Genomic DNA, 26,689 nt, shown 5'->3' with positions numbered 1-26,689 from the left:
CGAATTCGGAACTCGGCTTTGTTCTTATCTTAATAACAAATTGTAACAGGAGTTAATTAAATATTTAATAAAGACTTCCTTTTGATGGTATATGTACAAGAATTATAACAATTAGAATTTTACATTGTAGGATTTATTTGTATGTTCGCTACAATAAAGTCATTTTAAATAGTTTTTTATTTATATAGTAAGCGCTTTTTAGCTGTTAAAATGCGCTAAAATAAGGAACCTTGGGCTGGTTGGTCTGCTTGGTTGGTTGGTCCATACGTGTATATGAGATTTTTATATAAACATTGTGTTATTCGTATAAATATATGTATGTAAAAGTTTGAATTTAAATGTAACCGCACAGAAATATATTTTGCAATTCAAATGAAAATGTCAAATGTTCCGCCGACGATTTCGTACAAGTCGAAAGCAATTTTGTAGTTGAAAATTGTCAGATAAAATATTCCTCTTCGATACTTTTGTTAGGCAAGCTTTTTTTATAATGATATATTCAAATAAAAATTTTAATACCAAGGTCATCTAGATCTATGTAATATAATATCGTTTATCTCAAAATATGAACAACTTGTAGGATTAATGTGTTCCTGCAACCATATAAGACAGTTAACACCATCCAAATCCCACACTACGTAGATCAGTTATTCGTCTCCAAAATCTAATATTTCTTTCAACCCTTTTCTTATTAGTAAAGGATGGGAAGGGGAAGTGGATTTGGCGGAAGAGGGGACGCATAGGAAAGGCAAATATCCTCTTTCTGTACGTCCCCTTCACCGTTGATTAAAGGTAGGCAATGCATCTGCATTTGCGGATTTCTATGCGCAACGGTTGCCTCGCTATTTCGGTGAATACAGGTGGCCGTTTGCACATTTGCTACCTTTTAATAAAAAATTGCTATTTCAGTCATCACTCCGTTTTTAATGACATCATATTTTACGCTGTTCATCCATGACTTCCAGGCCAATACCATTGTACCCTTTACCTATACCTATTTCATATTAAAAGCTATTCATATGTCCTTACCAAAGATTAAAGTATCTAAAAGCTGTAAACAATGCGTTGAAACACAAGGAATAATTCTAATTACTGTAGTCGTAAGAGAGTGTAGTTTATTTGTGTACGAAGCGGTCATAAATGTTTATGCGTCGGAACAAGATAACCAGGTCGCAATGGACGCTGGGACGCAATAGACGCACGCTGCTCGTTTCCGTGCGGCCGAGATTCCAACTTGCCCGAACCAAATGGCACTATGATCTAACGATCATGTTGCTCGTGATTTTAATTATTTAATACTAGCTTTTTCCCGCGACTCCGTCCGCGCGGAATAAAAAAAAAATAGAAAATGGTGTAAAAATTATCCTATGTCCGTTTCCTGGTTCTAAGCTACCTGCCCACCAATTTTCAGTCAAATCGATTCAGCCGTTCTTGAGTTATAAATAGTGTAACTAACACGACTTTATTTTATATATATATATATATATATAGATAAAGAAGATAGATGTAATTTGAACGAAGTTTAAAAATCAGATCTTTAAATAGTCGTAGCACGTAGCATTCGTAGCAGTTGTAGCAAGATAACTTTCGTAGCTATCGTAGCAGTTGTAATATCGTTTTTTTTTTTTTTTTTTTTTTTTTTTTTTTTTTTTTTTACGCGTTTAGCATTCCGATTCAAGGGTGCCCGAGAGGGCCGAACCTCGGCTTGATCGGTTGCTATTATCTGATTGCTATTATTAATACAGCTAACATTACTACCACTTCGGAAAGCGTTAGCGCTGGGAGAAGAAGTGGCGGAAGAAACTCCAGCAACGCTTCTACTATTAATAGGTGAAAACCTGCCTGCTATGAGGCCGTATCGCGAGAATGATTGTCGCAGCCGACAGCGACTGCGGCGTGTGATCTGTTTGTGATGTTTGAGCTTAGCCTGGGCGATAGTAATTGCATCGTCTTGAAAGTCAAGAACGTGCCTAGGTCTGCGATAATCCCGACGAAACTTACCGAGCGCGATTGGATTGTAGGTGGCGGCACCTACAACTAGCGGATTTGGATGACCGACGGCAGAGTCAAAATAACGACGCGACGCCAACTTCAGGTGTTGGGCAATGGTGGGCAAGTCCAAGTCTATATGAAGATTGCTGTTGCGCATGTACCACGGGGCTCCCGTGGCTCTGCGCAAGAATCTATTCTGAATCACCTGAAGTCGATGTATTTGTTTCGGGGCGATGTGCGCGAATACCGGACTAGCATACGTCATGACGGGACGAACTACTGATTTATAAAGTGTCACCTTGTTCCGAAGGGACATTTTACTCTTTCTATTAATTAACGCGGAAAGACGACCTAGGATGAAAGCCGCGCGGTTCCTGACCCGGGTCACGTGAGCGGAGAAGTTAAGTTTAGTGTCAAGTGTGACACCTAAGTATTTAACTTGGTCTTCCCAAGGTATTGGGCTGTCCATGAGTTTAATGGACGGAAGAGCAGCACCTTTCTGGCGTGAAAAGTATAGTGCCGCGCTTTTGCTAGGATTAATTTCGATCCTCCATTTCCGAAACCAAGCACCTAACGTGTTGGCAGCGGTTTGGAGACGTCGACATATAGCATCGGGGGAACGACCAGATGTGTATACGCAGGTGTCATCGGCGAATAGAGCTAGCTCTACACCGTGTACGCGGGGAATGTCATTGGTGTATAGGGTAAAGAGAACTGGCCCTAACACCGAACCTTGGGGCACCCCGGCTCGAACGGGGTGCAATTGTGAGCACACTCCCTCGACGCGGTAGCGAAACGTGCGATTACTTAGGAAGTCTCGTATTATGCATACGAGACGGTCGGGTACTCCGTACTCATATAGCTTGTATATAAGCCCGTTGTGCCATACTTTATCGAACGCTTTCGCTACGTCGAGGAAGATAGCTCCGGTGCTAAGGCCACGTTGGCGTTTGACAAGTATGTGCTCCGTGATGCGGTGCACTTGATTGGTGCATGAATGTTTGGCGCGAAAGCCAAACTGTTCTGCAATAGGCATGCCTTTTGTGTCCATAAAGGTGCGAAGGCGTGCTAATATTAATCGTTCATAAATCTTCCCAAAGGTTTTGAGAAGGCTTATGGGGCGATAAGACGTGGGATTGGAAGGCGGCTTTGAGGGTTTGAGGAACCCTATGACTTCAGCGTCCTTCCACTCGCTGGGAAAGACGCCTTTGATCATTGCCGCATTATAAATGGCTACGAGAAGTTGTATAATGGCAATTGGAAATAGTTTCGCCACCCTATTGGTGATGCCATCTGAGCCGGGAGCTTTACGTGGACGTAGATTTTTAATTATTTTCTCGACTTCGTCGCTAGTAACCGGAGGAATTGAGTCGAGAAGGGGTTCGTTTCTCCTCCGGTCGACCTCGCTGTCCACCCGCCGTAGGTGGTCAGGGTCGACCGGTAGGCTACTGGGGGAACACTGGGCCTCGAGGCTGTCTGCAAGACATTCGGCTTTCTCTTCGTCCAGCATAGCTGGTGTTGTATTTGGGCGCGACAATGGCGGCATCGTTGAGTACGTGTCGCCTTTAAGTGACTTGGGAAGCTTCCAGAATGCTAAATGTGATGGCTTTATATTTCGAAGCGTTGAATCCCATCGTTCGTTCCGGATGGCAGCTATGCGTGTTTTTACTTCACGCTGTAATTTACGTAGCTGTTTTCGGTTCGATTCTGTGGGATACAAATCGTGAGCTCGGGTAGCCGCGTTCTTGCGTCTCAACAAGTCTCTGGCATCTGGTGGTAGTGCCCAGCGTTGATTGTCTGACTCTGGCATTTGCCTTGAGCAGTCCTTGATGGCGGTTTGGATATGACTTGTTAGAGAGCCGATCGCGACGTCCATATCGTTATCAGAATTAATTATGTCGGGGATGTCGTTTAGATGTGGGGAGTTAATATCTTTGAGCCTGGCACTAAGTTTGTGCCAGTCAACGACAGTCCTCATTGGGGGGTCAGCCGGTGCAGAGGGCCCTAGCTGTAGCAAAACTGGTCGGTGATCTGAGTGAAGCTCATGTATCACCTCAATATTACGTAAGGTTAGGTTAATATTCTTGATGATTGCAATATCAAGCACATCCGGAGTGTGCCCCAGTATGTGGGGGTAGTGAGTGGGCTCTAGTGGCGCTATGATTTCAAAATCAAGTAAGTCCGACAGTGAGTCAAGCTCACGGCCGCGTTTACTGATTCTGGTAGAGTTCCATCGAATGTGTTTGCTATTGAAATCACCAGCAAGGATGGTGGCTCCTCCGATAGATAGAAGCGATTCAAAGTCGGAGCGTATGATGGTTGAGCTTGATCTACAAGGAAGGTAGACCGAAGCTATCGTAATGGGGGCATGGCCAGTCATGGCTAGCTGACAGATCGAGGCCTCTAAGTGCGTTAACGCGGGCGTGTCAATCGGTACACAATGCAGGGATTTTTTATAGTAAATGACAGTGCCACCGCCTGGGGCGCCGGTCCTATCATTTCTAACGATATTGTAATTAGAGACTTTCGGGTCCCTCATAGCCGGTTTGAGAAAGGTTTCCTGCACGAGTAACACGTCGACTTGATGATCGCGAAGGAAGTTATGAATTTCGTCGCGTTGTTTTCTAACACCGTTCGAGTTAAAGAAAGCTACGATAATTGAACGCGGTTTGACTCTGCCATTATTATGCGCGAGGGGCGGATGACTACAATTGCTTAACGCGTTTGCAGCCATCGGAAAGCCTAATTGTGTTCGAGAGCACTGACGATGTGCTTGTACTTCTTAATCAAGTACAGTCGGGTGCCTATATTTCCTGACGCCTTTTCGTATTCGTCGGCGAACGTTAAGACTTCCTCCATGTTGAGGCCTGAAAGACGATTGAGGGATTCAAACGGATTCCCTGTCGTTTTAGGTGGCGTAGGCATTGACACCGGCTTGACCGGTACCGGTTTAGCAATGGGCGCGGTAGATGTATTGTACGCGGCTGCGCTAGCGGTGGGCCTGTTACTGCCCCATGCGGGGGTGTTAGTTTTCCACGATGGTTGAAGAGGTGGAAATTCGTTGGCTGACGGTATCGGAAGCGTTAGACGTCGCGACGGTCGCTGGGGTTGCGATTGGATTCGCTTTGGTGCCTTCGGGCATCCGTGATAGTTAGCGGTATGATCACCGCGGCAAAGGACGCATGCAGGCTTCCCGAAAGCCTCTAATAATGATTTGTCTTTCGGCCTTGTACAATCCGACGTTCCATGATCGCCCAAGCACTTAACGCACCTAGGGCGGGCGAAGCAGTTGCGGGCAGAATGCCCGTACAACTGGCATTTGTGGCACTGTCCGGGTAGGCCATTCTTGCGTGGCGGTTCAACTATGAGCCCGCTAAGGCCACAGATTGACTTAACGTCAAAAATGGCCTTCCCTTCGGGCGACAGGTCTAGATGTACCTGTACCAAGTCCATAGGCGATTTTGTACGCCTATTTGTCATGCGGAAGACGCTTATTACTGGATACTTTTGATCCTTGAGGGACTGGACTATGTCTTCTACCGGGATTTCCTTAGGGATGCGTTTGACCACCACTCTAAGGATACGCTCGTCGGCGAGCGTGTAAGTATGATAGTAAACCTCCTTCTCTTGGAGGAAGCGGGTTACGAATCTGAAGGCCTCGGCGGTCTCCAGCTGCATCCTGATACCTTGAGCTGTCGCTGCAGCGACGACCTTGAATTTGTTGGACATAGCCGATTGGATCATCGGCCATTTGTCCTGGGCTTGAATATAAATTGGCGGTGGCTTTTTATCGAGCAGCGCGCGGGCTGCGGGGGGAGCCGGACGGATAGATGACGGAGGCTGAGTACTTTCAACGGGGATAGCCATAAGGGCTGGGATTTGAACCGGCTGGGAAGATCCGGGTTCGAGCTGGGGACATGGGCGCGGCGCCTTCTGAGGCACGGGAGATGGGGACGATGATGATGCCGACGAGGAGGCGGGGGAAGAGCGCTTCTTGCGCTTCTTCTTGTTCCTCACCTCCGTGAACAGCCCGCCTGCATCATCAGGATTTTCGGGTGACAAGGGGGAGTCCAACTCCATCTCCTCAGTGTCGGTAGTTGATGGTGACGCGTTACTCGACGTCGAGTCGAGAGATTTAGGAGGCACTACGGGGGCCCCGGATTCCGATTCCAGTAGAGAGGCAGTTAATGCCTTAAACGCATCAGGGAACTTGGCCCTGAGGAAGTTAAGGACGGCTCCTAGACTTTGGTCCGCCATTTGGACTTATGGCTGACCGTACCTATTCTAAATGTAGTCTCCCGGTGGGATGCCGGGGTGTGTATCCCTAGCTCCCTCCCTGCTGGGTTAAGCAGGGAGGATGTGTGCCTACTACGTGTAGCCCTAGTGTGTCCGAGTGCCGATCTTATTGTGCACTCGGGTGTGTACTTAGGTCTAACTAAAGCTACCCGTGGGCTCTAAAGGGCCAAGCGTGGACCAACGTTGACTAGGGCACTACCCAAGGCCAATGATGGAGGTCCCTTCCGAATTACGCGGTTCCCTGAAGGGGAAACGCAGGCGAACGGGGCTGCCTGACTAGCTTCGTTATCACCGTTAGGTATCCGCTAGCCTTTCTCAAAATTGCGGTTATTAAGATATTGCTCAGCGCAGTGAAAACTGCACTTCACAATTTCTTTCACGCAGTTCCCGAAGTCGGAAACAATGACGTCACTATCCCAAGAAACCAGATGGCTTGCCAGATGGCAGAGCAATAATAGTTCCTTAGCGGAACAATAGACGTTACGACGTTCTACCTAGAAACTAGGATTAGCGCTTACCAGAAGGCGGGCGCAATAAAAATTGCGCGGACACAATCGGCTCGCGAACAAAGGACGGCGGCACCTTTTATGGCGCGCGCAGGTGCGGATTGCTCAACGTAATGTCGGGCGGAGCGACAGATGTGCGGCGAGCGAACACGTCCGTTCGCCTCAACAGTCTGTAGCGGAGTGTGCGATGTAGCGGAGTGTGCGAGACCTGTAATATCGTAGCCTTTAACAGAAGTTATACTAGTTGTCGCTCGCGATTTCGTCCGCATAAAATTAAGAAAAAACTTAGTATGTAGCCTATGTGTCCTTCCAGACTATGTTCTACATCTGTGACAAATTTTGTCATTATCTCTTTGAACCGTTTTGGAGAGACCTTCAAACAAGCATCAATACATCCAGACCTTCGCATTTATCATATTAGTAAGATGTACACATTGATGCTAGAGTATTTTTCTGTATTTTGTTTTTGGATATTAAACTAGTAACAAATGGCATGCGTTGCTTCTGACAGCTTACAAACATGAAAATTCGTGAGAAAACCTCATCAATTATTTGGCAGAAACTTGTCAAATGGCGTATATGCGTGTTGACAGTCTATTTTATTCTATTGTATGCAGTATAGAGAACTAAACATGTACTGCTTGAAATAGGGGACGGCGGTAGGTGATCATCAGACCTCGATCTCACATGACCAGCAGTTTGTAGTCGCTGCTAAATTGCAGTCGGTTCAGGTCCTAGAAAAAGGTAGTCAGTACAAATAGTTTGAAATAATCCGTGTATGGCGGCTCATATACTTTAGAACTCGCTACCTTCATCCATTATAAATTTAAATTCATGTAATTAATTTAAATCATAGCTAGCTCAATACATTTTAGATTGTTGTAAAAAAGTAAATTGACAAGTAAAACAGCGACCATATTGTATTATGTATAGTGTGCGATATTGTTCTCATGTAAGTGACTTTTTGTTTGTCTTTTTGAGAATAAATTCTTTAAACCTAAATACCTATTGATGATGAGACCTCAATGATAATAGTTTTATCTGTTTTAACAATTTACCTCGAAGTATTTACTGAAAAAAATATTTTTTGTTTTTAAATCAATTTGAATTTAGAATAACTACAAATTTGTATGTGCAATAATAATAAATTATAACTTGATAATTATGTATTATATTTAATCTAATATTATAACACAACAGAAGATAGATTTCAAGCCTACCATCACTTAACATGATATGTGTTAACTGGTTAACTTGTACCTTCATATCTAAATACACGTTTACGACTTGATAATTTTAATAAAATAACATTAAAGGTTATGCGTAAATTCGATGTAACTCGTAGTAATTTTTCGCATTTAAGTAACATCTGTTGTGCGAAACTATCTCAGTTGAGTTGTAGAAGCTTTTGAAGTGAATATTTTAGAGTGTAAACGTCTGAAATGCCGACAAAACATTTTAGCAACTACTTATAGCAACTATTTTAGTCTTACTTATATTATAAATGCGAATGTTTAGATGGATGGATAGATAGATGAATGTTTTTTTTGAAGGTATCTACAGAACGGCTCAACGGATCTTGATGAAATTTGGCATAGATGTAGAACATAGTCTCGAAGGACATATAGGTTACTAATAATGTTTTTTTTTATTCCGCGCGGCCGGAAACGCGGGCGGCAGCTAGTTATTAATAAAAACAAATTTAAATTATGTTAAATATTTCAATAAAGACTACACAAACAATTTGGTATAAACAATTTATGTACATACAAGTATATATGTATAAGTGAATCTTATCCAAGGCTTCGCTTTTCGTCGCGTTACAAAGGTATTCTCTTGGGAGATGTAAAATTAAATTGTTATGTGTCGTAAGATGGTTACACGTAGTATTTTTCGCAGTTATAGTCAGTAAAAATTGTAACAACTTTCGTATTAAAAAAAGGGCCTGACACCTTTTTTTATAAATAAAGATATATTTTTTTATAAGTGAATATGATAATAGTACTTTAAATTAAATAAATTAAATTAGATTATAGACTTTTACATCCATTTCTACCGTAATTAGTACGGCTAATTAAGCATTATTATCATCAATTTGCCCTTGTCTATACGAAGGTCAGCACAGTATCTCTGATCTGAATTCTTTGGTTTTCCTCTACCTTCGTAATCCACATTCAATCTGATTATTTTATAAGGTTAAAAGAGCGAAATCTATCATTACGTAAAACTACTTTAAGTAAAAAAAAATAGTAGAGTAATCTACATTCATTGTTCACAAATATAACTGCACACTTGAAATGTTAAAAAACTAAACGTTCCCCATAAAAAATATTAAACGTTCGTCGTGTTATTAAATTTTTAATGGACCTTTGTTTTATAAATCTCTGTGTTAACTTTGTGTAAGCTCTCTCTCTGATAGAGAATTCAACGGGGTTTTTGTAATAATTGTAGTCAGCCAGGGATAGTGTAGTTTCCCAACAGTGAAAGAATTTTTTAAATTCGTTAAACTACGAATACTTTTGAAGTTAATTCAATGCAACAAAAAAACAATAAAATCTATTCTCTTTATAAAATTAGTGTAGATTGAGATGAAAGTGATAAAGACTTACGGACAAACTTCTCAAGACTATATCTATCCATCCATTCAGCCTCGTTACGCCCACTGCTGGGCATAGGCCTCCCCCAAAGATCACCACGATGATCGGTCCTGTGCAACCCGCATCCAGGATACTCCCGCAACCTTGACCAGATCATCGGTCCATCTTGCGGGAGAACTGCCCACGCTGCGTCGACCTATACGTGGCCGCCATTCCAGTACTTTGCGGCCCCATCGGCCGTCCATTCAAGACTATATATAATGCATCAAACCCAATAAAAAAGTTATACTTTTAAATAACTTAATAGAATATTTAAAACAAGGATGAAGAATTAGAATGTTTATTTCTGGTTATGTTTGTATTAAATTTCATTTGCCAGCAAACAAAATATATTTAAGAAAAGATATTTTCTTAGAATTCACTCAAATGACTTAGAATTTGCGAGAAAAGTAGCGTATTTTCTTATCAAACAAGTCTCGCATTTCAAGCTCATTGTGCCAAATAAAATTGTCTCCGAATTCGTTTTCAAATACGCTGACGAGTTGTCACTCTTTATCATAGGTATACTGTTTTCACCTAAACTTACTTTTCATACAAAACAGTTTTATTATATAAAAATAAATTAACTTCAAATACACATTATTTATGCAACATGGGAAAATGTTTGGAGGACGTTTTTTGACATTTCATAACATTATTTATAAAATTATTTGAATTTAGCATTGCAAATCGTATACAGGCTATAGTTTACAGGCTACGATAATTTAATGCAGGCTTTTGTAATTTAATAATTGTTATACGATTTTGCGTACACAACACTTGCACATAGAAATATAAACGAAATGTATGGTTAATTTTTTTTTCGTAGACTTTAATTTTGAATTAAACAAATATCATACTAAGTACTTAATATCTTTATATTGTATTGTGGTGTTATGATTTATTTTATACGACTACTCGTCGTAATAGTAAGCCAGTTACAACTCCCCGAGCGACCCGCACTTAAAATAGTAGATAACCAACTTAGTCCATTGTATTATTAACAAAGCTGATATCTATATATATAAAAGAAAGTCGTGTTAGTTACACTATTTATAACTCAAGAACGGCTGAATCGATTTGACTGAAAATTGGTGGGCAGGTAGCTTAGAACCAGGAAACGGACATAGGATAATTTTTACCCCGTTTTCTATTTTTTTTTATACCGCGCGGACGGAGTCGCGGGTAAAAGCTAGTAGTATATAATTTAATCACTATAAAAGACCTAGTTTATTTATGTTCTGATAAAATTATCAACTGTATTTTAAAAAAGGTTTTTTTTTGGTGGCTACTAAATTTCCTTGAAGACTTCTTATAAATGAAGAATGTTTCAAATATAAAAAAAAAACTGAAAGTGTAGAAAAAAAATGCGTTGTGAAAAGGTTTAAATATAAAGAATAATCTGTACCATATAAATATACATTTTATGTTATGTGCCTTTAAGTGCAAGAAAAGTGGATCAGACAGGGAAAAGATAGGGACGACACGACAGACCGCCAGGTTCCATCCACACCATCTCGATGGCTGGCAATCCTCAACCGTGCGGTGCTCGCGTACCTTTCTACCGCGTACTGCCGCGTTGTGGAATGGTCTGTCCTCGGCGGTATTTCCAAACCGCTACGACTTAGGGTCCTTCAAGAAGCGAGCGTATCACCTTTTGAAAGGCCGGCAATGCATCTGCGATTCTTCTGGTATTGCTGATGTTCATGGGCGTTGATGAACACCTTGGTGTTCCCGCTGCTCGTTTGCCCAAAAAAAAGGGACAGGTGGAAAAGGTTGGAGGAGGCCTATACTCACAAAGTGGTTGATTATTGGAATAAAAAGGCTAAAATTAAAAAATGCCTTTTGTTAAAATAATATTATTTATTAGAAACTAGCTTTTACTCGCGACTCCGTCCACGCGGAATGAAAAATAGAAAACGGGGTAAAAATTATCCTATGTCCGTTTCCTGGTTCTCAGCTACCTGCCCACCAATTTTCAGTCAAATCGATTCAGCCGTTCTTGAGTTATAAATAGTGTAACTAACACGACTTTCTTTTATATATATAGATTTCATTTTTAAGCTAGTCGATATAAACAGTATGTCATTTCCTTGTTCAAGCGTTACATAAGAGAGGCCACGAACATTCGCACCTGCGTCATCAATACGGCGTTTTTCTTTCATATCAGCAACGTAGAAGATTTACGAGACAAGCCCGCGTTGCCCGACATTCATTTTTTATGAAAGCACTTTGAATATTTTGCGGAGCTACCAGTGTTTTAACATAAAATATTGTAAACTGTTAATATCATGTCCTATCTGTCACATTCGGAGCTAATGGTTAGATTAGCATTCCCTTAGTAATAGATTTGTGATTGTTATAAAAGTCAATATTCAAAAGAAACCAATCATACTGACGTAGTTTTAGCAAATTAAGATAGAAACATAAGATTCCTTTCCTAGTCTTTCTTTCAAGTAATCAAACAACCTTAAATGACCATTAAAGGGTTTAATTAAAAATAAATCAAAATAGAAAATTACAATTCGTTTATTTCACATTTTGTTTAAGCCGTACTCTTCTAAGATTTTCTAAGACTTTAATCTTTTATTATCTCCTTCTAACATCTTAAAAGCCGTTCTAATAACTAATTTGAATGACAGCTTATCCATTGGAACTCATTTATAATTGATAGACAAGCTTTTAGTCGTCGAAATTTCATTAAATAGCATTTATTTCCTTAAATTGTTGGATCTATAATGGTTAAATTCGAAGCGGGGAATTCCGCCATCTTGCAAAATTAGAAATGTAATCCTCGACGTTTTGTATCACTGCTAATGATTTCAGTATAAATATAAAGTCAGCAATTAAATTACAGAATTACAGTGATTTTCCCGCTTATTATATTTATTCCGCTTAAAATAATATTTTGACACGAGATTTGCGGCTATTTTAGAGATAGAAATCCATTAACCGGGGGTTTCTGAGATTACTTAGGGTCCTTCAAGAAGCGAGCGTATTCTTAAAGGCCGGCAACGCATCTGCAATTCTCCTAGTGTTGCGGATGTCCATGGGCGTCGATGATCACTTTGGTGTTCCTTCCGCTCGTTGGCTCACTTCTCTTATATAAAAAAATTGAAAATCTCTGTATAAAATATTTTTTTGACAATGAATGGATATATTGGTAGTTATTATTAAAATTGTCTCACATTTTATATTGAATGTAGATAATGATCCTATGTATTTAAAACAAATGAAACATGTCAACAACTTTAGTGTAACAAAGTCAAAGGAATATTATTTTCAATGTATTTACGCAGGGGTTGTGACGATCGAGGCACAGGTGTGAGTTCTCAGATGAAATATTAACGACCATTATTTTCTTGAACACTGGTTGGTTGGTTTTTGTTTTATTTTTTGACATGGTATAAATGTTATTCGAATCAATATTTCTACGTTATTCTAAATGCCGAGGTTGTTTAAGTAAAATAAAATAACTTTTGATGATAAAACTTGATTCATAATATAATTAGTAAACTTTATTACTCAGAAGTGTTACATATAGTCATTTTCATTTAATCTTACTCATCATCAACCTGCCCTTATCCCTATGGAGGGTCGGCACAGTATGTACTACTCCTCCATATATCTCTATCAGCCGTCATATCTGAATTTACCCCCTTCTTACGCATATCCTCTTTCACACAATCCATCCATACTTTCTTTGGTCTTCCTCTACCTTTATAGCCATCCACATTCAATCTCATTACATTTTTTTTCATATGATTATCATCCCTCCGCATAACATGTCCAAACCACGCTAACCTTCTGCTCCTCAATTTCTCGATAACCGGCGCTACTTTCAAACTTCCTCTGATATGCACATTCTTAACTTTATCTTTTCTTGTCACACCACACATCCATCTTAGCATACGCATCTCAGCTACATGAAATCTTCTTTCATCCGAAACCTTGGTGGCCCAACATTCAGATCCGTACAATGAGACAGGTCTTACGATTGACTTGTAGATCTGTCCCTTAAGCTTGGGTGGCATTCTTGGATCACAAGTCACACCGGTGACCTGTCGCCATTTCATCCAACCTGCATTTATTCGGCTTTTCACATCCCGGTCAACACCACCATCGTATTGGACGAGTGAACCGAGGTACTTAAAATCGGAGCAGGTTGGTAGGTCATTTAATCTTACTAATATTGTAAATGCGAATGTTAAGATGGATGGATGTTTGTTTAAAGGTATCTGCAGAACCGGTCAACGGATCACGTTGAAATTTGTCATAAATATAGAACATAGTCTGGTAGAACACATAGGCTACTTATTATTATTTTTGCATATTACGGACGGAGTCGCGAGCGACAGCTAGTAATAGATATAGTTTCTTTTTCCAATGGAAGACTAGTTATTCATTAAATAAAAAACAGTAAATCTGATTGATTGGAACTCTAAATTAAGACGCGGAATCGAATCAGATGATATCACATTGACCAAATTCAGTTCTGCCGTTTAGGCTACAGGATGTTACAATGGAATTAAAATATATATACATTTAGGTCACACCCTGTAGATTAAACCTGCGAAATACATTATCCTCTTATCGGTTGAGACAAAACAGCAACCTTAGTTATTTTAAGAAAAACTCCAAGAAAATTACGTAAATCGAATTCCAACACAACGCAGTTAGTATTTTTTTTTTCGTTCCACGATTTTCTCAGCACTTGTCAAGTTAACTTATTTAACGTAATCTTATGCAGAACTCGTAGCCGATTCACGGTAAAAATTAAAGCACGTAGTTGTTTTAAAACTTTTCTCGAATACTAATTTTAATAAAAAAGAAAATCCGAATTAAAAATTACTTGTTATTTTATACGTTTAAGAGGTAATAAGTAGGCAAAAAATAGCCAAGGTCATATACTGCGTCACAGAAGAAGTTACAAAACAAATATTTTTGAGGTTATGCAAAACAAACAAGAAAGAATTTTCTTTTTATAAAATTACAGTAATTATAGATACTAATATTAATCACTATAAAATGTCGCAGTTGCTTAATTACACATTCAAAATCTGTTACCGTGGGTTTCTGAGACCAAAAATTTCTGTATAAAACATATCGTCGTCTTTGTCATCAAAACAGATATAGGTCCTGGAACAGTGGTTGATGTCGCAACAACATTTGTTGGGTGCACGAATGGGCCGGGTCGACCGGTGAAATACCACGACCACACAGAAGACGGGCGTCAAGTGAAAGCAATTCCGCGTACAGTCTGATGAGTGTAGTGCCGGAGGCCTAATTTTAGTCCTCTTTCCCTTCCAACCCTTTTCTTATTAGGAAAGGATGAGAAGGAAAAGTGGATTAAGCTTAAGAGGGACGCATAGGCAGGAGAAATATCATCTTTCTGTGCGTTCCCCCTTCTCCGTTGATTAAAGATAGGCAACTCATCTGCATTTGCGGATGTCTATGGGCAACGGTCGCCTCGATATTTCGACGAATCCAGGTGGCCGTTTGCTTGATTACTACCTTTTAATAAAAACAAAAATGTTTCAAACGGAATTTTTTGTCTCAGAAACACACGGTTTGTCGTTACTTAAGCAAACGTCTAGTGTAAATTTCTCACTAAAGGCCGGCAATGCATCTTGGTGTTCCCGCTGGTCGTTTGCCCCCTTCTCTTTTCAATATTCTAATATAATAAAGCGTAAAACACTTCTTTATGTCGCAGGATTATAGCAATCACGGCATTTTTTAAAACAATTCGATACCTGTACGATATACTTTAGGCTATATTTTTCCACGCCATTGAACTTGAATGAAAATTATATTTGGGGGTGAGTAAGTTAAAAAAAACTTGTTACGCTACAAAGGAACAAAAATTACGAGTCAATAGCAACAAAGATAGCTGGTTGCCATAGTAACGGTAATTGTCAGCCAATAGCGAAGGCATTGACATTTGTACATTTGCAATTGAAAGTATTACGCAATGTAAACAATAAAACAAAGCTTTTCTGTGTAACAAAAATCAACGGAATTACATGAGAGAAGCCACACGAGAACATAAATTTAATTTAGTCATTACGTAACCATTTTGAAGTTGGTAATTTTTTCCAAATTATTACTACAAAAATTAATATTTATATAGTAGAATGTAGGTTATATGCTTACGGTAATTTTGGTGTGAATTATTGCCAGTTAATTTCACACTACCTAGCAATAATATCGCTAGCCCTCATTGAACCATACCTGCTTCATCAATCTTGCTTTACCTCTTCATCGGAGTGACACGTAAAGATCTATTATGTCCGTTCAATGCCTGTCTCCCTTATTGTCGGAAGTTTTCACAAATGATAATGGTAGACTATTGTAAAATTTTATCTTGATAAATATAAAAATGCTGTCTCATTGCATCTCGTTTATAATGAATCCAAATTTAAATATTTAAGTTACTGATATTAAATGATTTTTTTTTAATCAAGTAGTAAATTTTTCCCCGACTAATCTGTCCGTCGACTTGACTTTGGTCTCGGTTATATTATGGTTTATCTAATTTTTAAACATTTATAACTACCTCCGGTAGGAGGTTAAGTCCTTAAACTATTTTTGAGTAAAAACCAATAAACGTCACTCTTTAACCGTGGGTTTCTGAGACAAAAATCCTCGTTTAAAACAAATTCTTATCTGTTTTCAAAGAATGACCGGGATGACATTTTATTTTATGCAAAGTTTTTCATCTCAGAAACCCACGGTAAGTCGATATTTTGAGTAACAGTAGGTAACAATAGAAGGGATATACAGAGATTAATATTTTCCGTTGGGCCGATTGAATGTGGGCTGATTGACCTAACGTGAAACATCCTGTATTATTGAGATGTAACATTGCATGTAAAGATACTCTTTGTCATGTGTTACTTGAAGGATTTAATGTAGGATAGTGTAAAGCTGACTTTATTTCAGCTAAAGTACCTACAACATTTCAGCGTTCAGGCACAAGCTATTAGCTAAGTGGATCGTCAAAAGCTACTGAATTGTGAAGGCTTATTGTGTGTAAAATGTGCTATACTTTAGCGCAACATAACCAATAAATTCTATCGTAAATAACCTTAAAAGCGTTGGCTAAAAATGAAACGTTATAAAATTTACTCCGATTGATACAGCTTTTCAGATATGACTTAAACCGCCAAGATATTTGGCAATTAGGCCAAATTAGACTATTAAATAATACTACATGAATTCGCCGAAATGGCGAAGCGACAGCTGCCCATAGACATTCGTAATTGCAGATGCGTTGCCTACCCTTAATCGACGAAGGAGGAGAACACACAAAAAGAGAATATTTAACCTTCTTATGCATCTCCTCATCCATCAAATCCACCTCCCCTTCCCATTTTTTCCGTATAAGAACGGGAAGGGGAAGAGGACTAAAATTAGGCCTCCGGCACCAAACTGACACAACTGAACTCTAACACGTAATACTGTAATTGGAACGAAGTTCCTTATCGCGCGTTGTGAAAGGGGGCTAGACGGAAAAAATTCTTACGAAAAGTTGTCACGACACTTTTTGCTCAGTTTAACAAAGAATTTCAGCTACGGACACTCAAAAAAATAACCACTTACGGAAATAAATATGTGTATTATCTCAGAGTAAACACATTATATTTGGCAGTTATATCAATTCTGATGTAACTTTAGTAAAATACCAAACAAAAACCATTTGCAAAGAATTTATTAATATTTTATCCATAAAAGAAAACATAAAACTTTCTATGATAATACAAAGATTTATTAATTCTGTAATTCGGCATAACCGGTCATTTCTTTGGTTCTTTTTAGGAGTCCGTACCTCAAAAGGAAAAAAGGACATAAGACGTGAGCCTAAACTTGCTAAATTTAAAAATTTATTAAAAAAACACTTGTTAAATACATTGTAACCATTTAAGTAATGTAAAGCGAGTGACCTGCAGTCAAACTGCGTAAGCAGTTTTGCGGGGCATGTAATATTTGAAAGTATAACTGTGTAAGTGTAAATTTTCCAAAATAAATAAAATAAAAAATAAAACGGAACCCTTATAGGATATATAGGCAAACTGTCACCATAAGTACTGTAATTCAGCATTAATATGTCTGTATGTGTGGGTCTTTGATAAATTTTCGACCTAATTTCATTGTGAGCGTCGGGTGACATTTCTCGGAAATGGGTAGGGAATAAACGTCCTCCACAGTACGACGCATTCCCTTGCGTGCGATAGTCACCTTGTTGAAGGGCAATCCATTATTTCTTTCATCAACTCGGTAACGAAGCGACTTAAATTAATTTAACTCAGCCGAAAAAGTCTTACAACTTGTTTCTATTTAATTAGTTTGTTAAATTTGTTACATTCAATTACAAAAAAAAAAACTGAATTGTATTTAAAAAATATGAGTGAGACAAAGTTATTTTAGTAAACATTTTTGAAAATATAAATGAGCTTATACGTTTTTTTTTTAAATATTACATAGTGGCAAAAAAGTGAGCGGCCACCTGAATTCGCCGAAATAGCGAAGCGACCGCTGCCCATAAACATTTACAATCAACGAAAGAGTGGACGCATAGAAAGAGGATATTTGAAATTTTTACTCTAAAAGTCTCTAAAGTAGCTGTCGCCCGAGACTGTCCGCACGGTATTAAAAAAACTTAATAAGTAGTCATGTGTTTGTGACTATGTTTTACATCACTGCCAAATTTCATTAATATCCGTTGAGACGTTCCGGAGATACCTTCAAACAAATATCTATCCATTCATCTAAACATTCGCATTTATAATATTAGTAAGATTTTTTTTAAAGTTTGTACATAATTGAATTATTTATTTATCAAATTGTAATTTTAACAATATAAAACTTTTAGAAAGTTGTTAAAGGTTTAAACATACAAAAATAATATTTTTGAAACGAAAAGGGCTACGAACATTAGGGTAAAACATTTGGCACAGTCTATCTACAGTTACAATTTACTGGAGTTCGTAAAACGGACGTCCCTTTTACAGTTAAAATGTTTGTAATCTCACCCTTTTAGTCATAAAATGTTCTCTGGTAAATTTTTAACATCAAATTCGGGATTTTGAATTCAATAATATGCTTCGTTTGACCAAGTTTAAATTAACGAGCTTATAACAAGTAGGTAATTTAATAAAGAAAGAATGAAGGGCAAAATATGCGAAATTTCTTTAACACGAGTTATGTCGTGCGGTCAGGGATAAGGCTTTTAAAAATATAATTTATTTATTTTATAAGACTCTAAGAAGGTTACAAGCGAACTGAACATTCTATCGAACTTATTTCTAAGGAAAACATAAGAATACAATAAAGCTTTGTAATCTAATATATAAAATTCTCGTGTCACAGTTTTCGTTCCCGTACTCCTCCGAAACGGCTTGAACGATTCTCATGAAATTTTGTGAGCATATTCAGTAGGTCTGAGAATCGGCCAACATCTATTTTTCATAACCCCCCCCCCATTTTTTAACTGCGCGCGGACGGAGTCGCGGGCGACAGCTAGTATAATATGAATGTTATCAGACCTAAATGGGTGCTTATGATAAGCTTATGCTTATTGGTGGCTACGTAACTCACGCTAAAACATTATTTTTATTTTCTTAGTTAGGTTTCATCTTCTATGGCAGGTGGCTGCTGTACTGACATTAAGAAAGTTACTTTCCAATTAAATTGTGTAAGAACAGATCAAAGTACAAGCAAACTATTTACTTTTTAATATTAGAAACTAGCTTTTACCCGCGACTCCGTCCGCGCGGAATAAAAAAAAAGAAAAAGAAAACGGGGTAAAAATTATCCTATGTCATTTTCCTGGTTCTAAGCTACCTGCCCACCAATTTTCAGTCAAATCGATTCAGCCGTTCTTGAGTTATAAATAGTGTAACTAACACGACTTTCTTTTATATTATACTAGCTTTTACTCGCGACTCCGTCCGCGCGGAATGAAAAATAGAAAACGGGGTAAAAATTATCCTATGTCCGTTTCCTGGTTCTAAGCTACCTGCCCACCAATTTTCAGTCAAATCGATTCAGCCGTTCTTGAGTTATAAATAGTGTAACTAACACGCCTTTCTTTTATATATATATAGACTAGCTTTTACCCGCGACTCCGTCCGCGCGGAATAAAAAATAGAAAACGGGGTAAAAATTATCCTATGTCCGTTTCCTGCTTCTAAGCTACCTGCCCACCAATTTTCAGTCAAATCGATTCAGTCGTTCTTGAGTTATAAATAGTGTAACTAACACGACTTTCTTTTATATATATATAGACTAGCTTTTACCAGCGACTCCGTCCGCGCGGAATAAAAAATAGAAAACGGGGTAAAAATTATCCTATGTCCGTTTCCTGGTTCTAAGCTACCTGCCCACCAATTTTCAGTCAAATCGATTCAGCCGTTCTTGAGTTATAAATAGTTTAACTAACACGACTTTCTTTTATATATATAGATTGTGAATTTATGTATACAGAGTTGTAAACTTTATCTTGTTAAACACACAATATTTTGGGAACTTGCCAAAACCATTGTGAATAAGACAATAGCTTTTTGGTTTATGTTTTACTCTCCTTGGCCTTGTTTGCCAACTTGTTGGTTGTTACCTATTGTTTATAATTCCAACTGGGCCGCTACGAACAAATTCTTCCAATTTTATAACCAGATACAATTTGTTAGACGATTTTTATTCAAATAATTGTACATTTTTTTTTGTAAACAATATTTGTTTGTCTGGTTTATTCGTCAAGCGTCTCAAATATTATCAAAATTGCTAAACAAAGCATCATTTCAAATGTCAAGTTTGATAAAAAGTGTTTTTTTTTTACAAAATGAAGGCATTAACAAAATAAATTTGTTAATGCCATAATAATATCTTAGTCTCTTTTATTTCTGTCGTAAACTTTTATTTTTTTTAATTCGTGTTTCTACTTATGAAAGTTTACAACTATCATATATCAGGCAAAAATGTGTAAATTTAATATATCAAAGTATTAAAATATATATTTCTTCTGTATTCGTATTTAATTTACGATGCCCTTATTATTAGAACAAGCAAGGCTGATTGTACAAAGGAAGATTCTTTTGCCCAGAGCGTCTCTTACAGTGCCATCCCAACTTACTAGAGGCTCGAAATTTTACACTAGACACTGCGTACAACATATTTTAGGTACGCAGAGGTGCGTGGGGCATTTTCACCCGTGTTTTCTTACATCCCAAGTGCGCATCCACCTATTTCTTTCTACAAAAAGCTAACAAACGAGCTAAAGGCGTTAGATTTAGATAAAATTGCGAAGTGACCGTTGACAAAAGGCATATCCAACACTTTAAAAGGTGGCAGATGAGTTTATCTTGAGAGTAGAATACGCACAATAAAATTATATTTACCCTTCCTAAGTTCTCGTCTCCAGACAATTTTATGAGTATAGCTAAGCACGAGCAGTCATAAAGTTTGAATGTTGTTGTATTTCTTGCGCCATGAGCGATCTTTGTTTTTGTCTCATTAATTTAAATCAAATATTTTATTGCAATTACTTTTAGACTCACTGACACAAGATATAGGTATAAACGTGGATTCTGTTGCCGGAACACGTGTACAAAACATGTACATGTAAAACTGGGTGTGCTCGGTAGAGCGAAGCAGTATTTCCTACCGGGCCATCGCCTTCAGCTCTATAAGGCGCAAGTTCGGCCCCACATGGAATACTGCTCGCATCTCTGGGCGGGATCACCCCAGTACCAGCTTCTTCCGTTTGACCGCATACAACGGAGAGTGGTTCGAATCGTCAACGACCGAGTTCTTACTGATCGGCTCGACACTCTGGCGTTGCGGAGGGACGTTAGTTCCCTCTGCATTTTCTACCGTATTTACCACGGGGAGTGCTCAGAAGAGTTGTTTGGAACAATTCCTGCCGCCGAGTTCCGTCATCGGACGACCCGACAGACCGCCAAGTTCCATCCACACCACCTCGATGGCTGGCAATCCACAACCGTGCGGTTTTCGCGTAGCTTTCTACCGCGTACCGCCGCGTTGTGGAATGGTCTGTCCTCGGCGGTATTTCCAAACCGCTACGACTTAGGGTCCTTCAAGAAGCGAGCGTATCATCTTCTCAAAGGCCGGCAACGCATCTGTGATTCCTCTGGTATTGCAGATGTCCATGGGCGTCGATGAACACCTTGGTGTTCCCGCTGCTCGTTTGCCCCCTTCTCTTATAAAAAAAAATATATATTATTTCTGATTTTTCAGAGACTGAGGAAAAATTATTGTTTTATGTTTCTTTTTGTAACGTTTCTGGAGTAGATTTACATGGAAAAAAGTAAAACAATGACACTTTTTTAATACGTTACTTTATTTCATATAATAACCGTATTGTGAAAGAAACTTACATACATCAAAAGTTGAAATTCTTGTGTTTTTAGTAATTCAAAGTACCTTTTTATTCCAAAGGCAAACGTAGAAACATTTCTACGTGATCAATACTTCTTGTAGTTTGTGCATTATTATTATATAAAGAATTAAAAAGTTTAAAGTAAGTTACGTTCATTTTAAATGCTGTTATGCCTTCATTTGATTTAAAACCGCAAATCCTTTGTATGTCCAATTCATGACCTGTATAAGTTGATTAAAAAATTAAATATTTTATTAAAGCTTTTTGAATTTGAAATGTATTCGAAGAATCTGATTACATATGAAATATAAGATTGAAAGTTTTATTTTCATGATTTGTTCATTGTAAAAATATTACTGTCCGTTTTCATTATTTTAATTTTTTATTAAAAAAAAAAAAAAAAACTTATACACTTAATGTGCATAATTTCTACAACGAATGAATTACCTTTGTAAATGTATCCAAAGAAACTGGAACTAGTATGGATGTTTTAATAACCAAAGGTACTTGTGTTTTGCCAATAAATAACTGCACATTTCGTTTCAGTTGCGGCGACAAATTGACCCATGGGTATGAGTATATCGCTTCAGATATCGCAAAATTCTAAATTAAATTACAATGACAGTTAAAAATGGATTTAATGATAATCACACTACAAATACGACCTTTTGTAAGTGCCACTAGTGTTTTACTACATTGTACAAAACACGACCCCCTAAAATTATTATGTTGCGACCCCCTGAAATGGGCGAGCAAAAAACTCAATAATTCACATAGTATCTGTTCGCTCTTAATGTTAATTGAATGTTGATAAACAAAAATCTGTCGAAGTTATTCGGGGCTTCGGGACCCCACAGAAGGTCGGGACCCTGTGATAGGTCGCGACCCCCAGATTGAAAACAACTGAATCAGTTTTTTAGTAACACATTAAGAGGTTTATATACTAATGCTAACTAGAGATGGAAAACAATGTCGTTACCTTAGTTGTAATCGCGTCACCGTAATAAGAATCAACGTACAGTATCATCGCAAATATAAACATGAATGCGAAAACCCAAGTAAACTCGCTTATGTTGTTAGAGGGACACTGGATCTATAAATTGTTTAATTAAAATAATTGTATTTAAATGTATCAATATTAATAAAAACATAATTAGGTACCTCAATATTCTACGACATTTGTTAGTGGATGTGTTAGTGGATCGACATAATGTTCCACATTGATAAAGTGTCGATATAAAGAGAATTATTACAAAACAATTACAAATTGTACTCAAGTTAAAATGGTATGATATTTGTATTATTTATGTTTTATGGTGACGAATAAACAAGCGGCCATCTGAATTCGCCTCATAGATATCCGCACTTGCAGATTGCTGGCGCACAGAAAAATAAAAGTTCCCCTTTCTATGCGTCCTCTCCTCCCCCAAGTCCACTTCCCCTTCCCATCATTTGTTTATAAGAAAAGAATGAGAAGGGAGCATGGTCTAAAAGGCCTTCGGCATTCGCACTGCTCAACCTGTATACGGGATTCCTACCACTTCACGCCTGTCTTCTGTGTGGTCGTGGTATTGCACCCATTCGGGTACCCAACAAGTATCGCTGTTGTGGTATGTACCACTGTTAAAATCCTTCTCACTTCCTTTAATAAAATTGAGTTAACAATATACTGTTGTACAGTTGTTTCAACAGTGTAAACTACTGCGAAGCTTTCTTACCGAGAAGAACTGTACCGACGTGGAACATATTATACAAGCATTGAAGATTAACGTCAACGAAAATTGACCTCCAAATGTCTCTTGAATTAATTCCACAAAACTAAAAGTAAATATTAATAATTACAGTTATATTTCTTATGGCACGATTTAAAAAAGACAGAATTTCTGGTGCTGCAAATTTAAGTTTCAAAAGCAGTGTAGTTTTAGTAATCACTGGAAATTAAACCTTATCTGGTACATTGAAAGTCTTTTTTAGGAAAAAAAGATTTTAGCACAGTTACTATATACGGATATAAATATTACTTTTGTACCTTAAAATGTAGTTATGATGTTTTACGCAATTTTTAAAGACTTCTTTGAAAACAAAATTTTTATCACAACTATTTTTCTTCATGAAATTTTTCAAAGACGAATTCATATTTTTTATATTATGTCGTAAATTATCCAATTGATTACCTGAAAATGTTGAACTTTTTTATTACGATTTTTTCAACAAGGTAATAAAAAATAATCAATAATAATTCATACTTGCAAATATAATACAGGACCAAGATAATGTTTTCAATGCCACGAAGGTGAGCACAATAACTGGCTTGTACAAAATCTAAAATAGAATAATTAAAAAAAAACAGTTAATTAAAAAAAGTCCTTCTAATTCTGACCGTACACTGTTGTAATAATAATAACATATTTTTCTTTATTTCAAAACATAATTGTTATATAGGTATCTTAGGTTGAGGCATCCTTTTAAGTAAGGACATACTTGTGTCAGGATGTTGTAGGAGTAAAATAATAATTATTATTTATTTATTATAATGAGACTTATAGATCATTTTGCTCTCATCAGAGAAGCAGATTAAAAAAGTAAATAAATTGTTATGATATGTTTACTTATTTCTTAAGAAATTTCTATAGCTTTAGGCAATTTAAAAAATAAAGGTTTATTTTTTAAAAAATTAAATAAAATGTACCTGATATATAAAAACATATTTGAAGTAAGGCTCATCGTTAACGTCGATGTAAACAAAATCCATCTTCACTGGCAACACTCGGAACCTGCGCAGGGCTGGGGCTACTACCAAGTGAACTGAAAACAATCTGCACTTAAGGCTCTTTTCCACTAAGCGACTAGACGCGCGCGACTGTGCAAAAGGGAGCAAAATAACAATATGGAATAAGAGATGAAGGTTTGTATGGTAATATGTTATGTTTTAGTGAATGATTAGTTATGTACTAGCTGTCTCCCGCGACTCTGTCTCTGGCATTCAAAAAATTAACTTTATAAATAGCCTATGTCTTCTTCCAGACTTTGTTCTACAACTGTGCCAAATTTCATCAAGATCCGTAGAGCCGTACTGGATCCTTCCAACTTTCAAACATTCATCCATCCATTCATATAAACATTCGCATTTATAATATACGAGTAAGTAAGAAGTAAGATTGTTAATTTTAATTACGTGTTAATATTTTTAATTTCCATTCTGCGACTTACCTGCGACATCCAAACTGCAACTGGCAAATAAACATATGTACAGTCTCCTGGAATGTTTTATGGACGTTTTCAAACTTCTTGTATGGTTCTTGGAGTAATTATAAAAATCATCTTGATTTATTTTATCCATTAATTTGTAAAGATTTATCCGATTACAATATAAATGAAATAGTTTGATTATGATCAATAATTCCGTTAAAATTAAATTTATTCTGGCAACAAAAAATTTAATTATTTTTATATTTTATTAGAAACAACTTTAAATGTTTAAATAATGAACTTAAAAATATTTTAAACAATAAAATTAGGTGTCATATTACTTAAATTAAATTTATTTAAGCAAAGTATTAGTATAATAGTACTAGCTGCGGCCCGCGACTCCGTCTTCGCTGAATTAAAAAAAAACAAGAGTAGCCTATGTGTTCTTCCAGACTATGCTCTACACCAGTGATTCTCAACCTTTTTTTTGTTGCGGCACATATTTAACGATTTCAAAATTTGGCGGCACACAAAGAAAAAGATAAAAATTATGTACTTACGATACTTCAATACACTGCATAAATAGTTTATCAACTGTATAAAATTAATTGTATCTATATGACATTTATAGACGCTAATTTTTTCTCAACTATTTTTCTGTCATTGTTCTTTTATGCAAAGAAATACAGACACAGTTTTCTTTTTAAATTATATAATTTAATAATATTAACATTATTATATATTTGCAAAATTTGGCGGCACACTTTTGAAATTTGGCGGCACACAAAAGTGCCGCGGCACAGTGGTTGAGAATCACTGCTCTACATCTATGCCATATATAATCGAGATTCAGTGAGCAGTTTAGGAGATAACTTCAAAGAAACATCCATCCATCTAAACATTCGCATTTATAATATTAGTAAGATCAGTATACTAACATCCCAGCTACCTCTTGAAGTTGAGCCTTCCCGGAAAATATTAAACGTGATAAATAAACGAGTTGACCTCCCGCTGGTATAATAAAAGCAACAATCAGAATAATTATTTTAGTAGAAATGATTATGAAGAATTTTATTTTATTTACTGGTTGTATACGAAACCAGATACCGAGATATTTTAAAGTTTTAATTTGCCAAGATATGAAATGAAATAAATTTATTTCATCATTCATTTTTACTTTAATGTTCTTTTTTTTAATTTAATGAACAAATAAATTTATTTTAATTTAATGATTTTCTTTTGTTGAATATATAATTGTATTTTAAAAATAATTATGTTACATTCGAATGTTTTCTTTTTTTGTTTTCTAAATCTTTATATTCTATTCAAATTAAAATCGTTCCAAATTTGTTGAAATGAAAACTTAAAACTTTACTTGTCTTTTGTTAAATTATTATTTTTTTAATATCTTTTAAATTATTTTAATATTTTAACATTACTGATACGTAATTTTAAACGCAAAATACGTACTAACATCACACTGGCACATTACAAAGTACATTTTATTCCCAAAAAAAATTATAATGTACAGGCTGTAGATAATTTGATTAATTAAAGATAATTGCAATCATTTATTGAACTAAATGTTATGATTGATACTAAGATATTCAAGTAGAAAAATTAAGCATTGTGTAATTATTTTTTTTATAGTAAATGATGGTAAACGAGCAAGC

The 26,689-nt window shown here is 37.0% G+C and overlaps 1 protein-coding gene across 1 annotated transcript; it reads right to left on the bottom strand.

Moving 5' to 3' along the window:
- Positions 1 to 21,994: 21,994 nt before the first annotated feature.
- LOC123722147 (odorant receptor 49a-like) lies at positions 21,995 to 26,187 on the bottom strand (the record flags this gene model as incomplete). The annotated part of the gene is made up of 9 exons (XM_045682989.1): positions 21,995 to 22,048; positions 22,275 to 22,430; positions 22,807 to 22,920; positions 23,546 to 23,645; positions 23,857 to 24,001; positions 24,074 to 24,149; positions 24,517 to 24,687; positions 25,162 to 25,249; positions 25,955 to 26,187. Coding segments are annotated over 9 exons (1,137 nt in total), but the record flags the coding sequence as incomplete, so codon positions are not given.
- Positions 26,188 to 26,689: the final 502 nt, after the last annotated feature.

Source organism: Papilio machaon, chromosome 20 (assembly GCF_912999745.1).
Source record: "Papilio machaon chromosome 20, ilPapMach1.1, whole genome shotgun sequence".
Classification (NCBI taxonomy): Eukaryota; Metazoa; Arthropoda; class Insecta; order Lepidoptera; family Papilionidae; genus Papilio; species Papilio machaon.
This window is presented reverse-complemented; position numbering and strand designations above follow the sequence as displayed.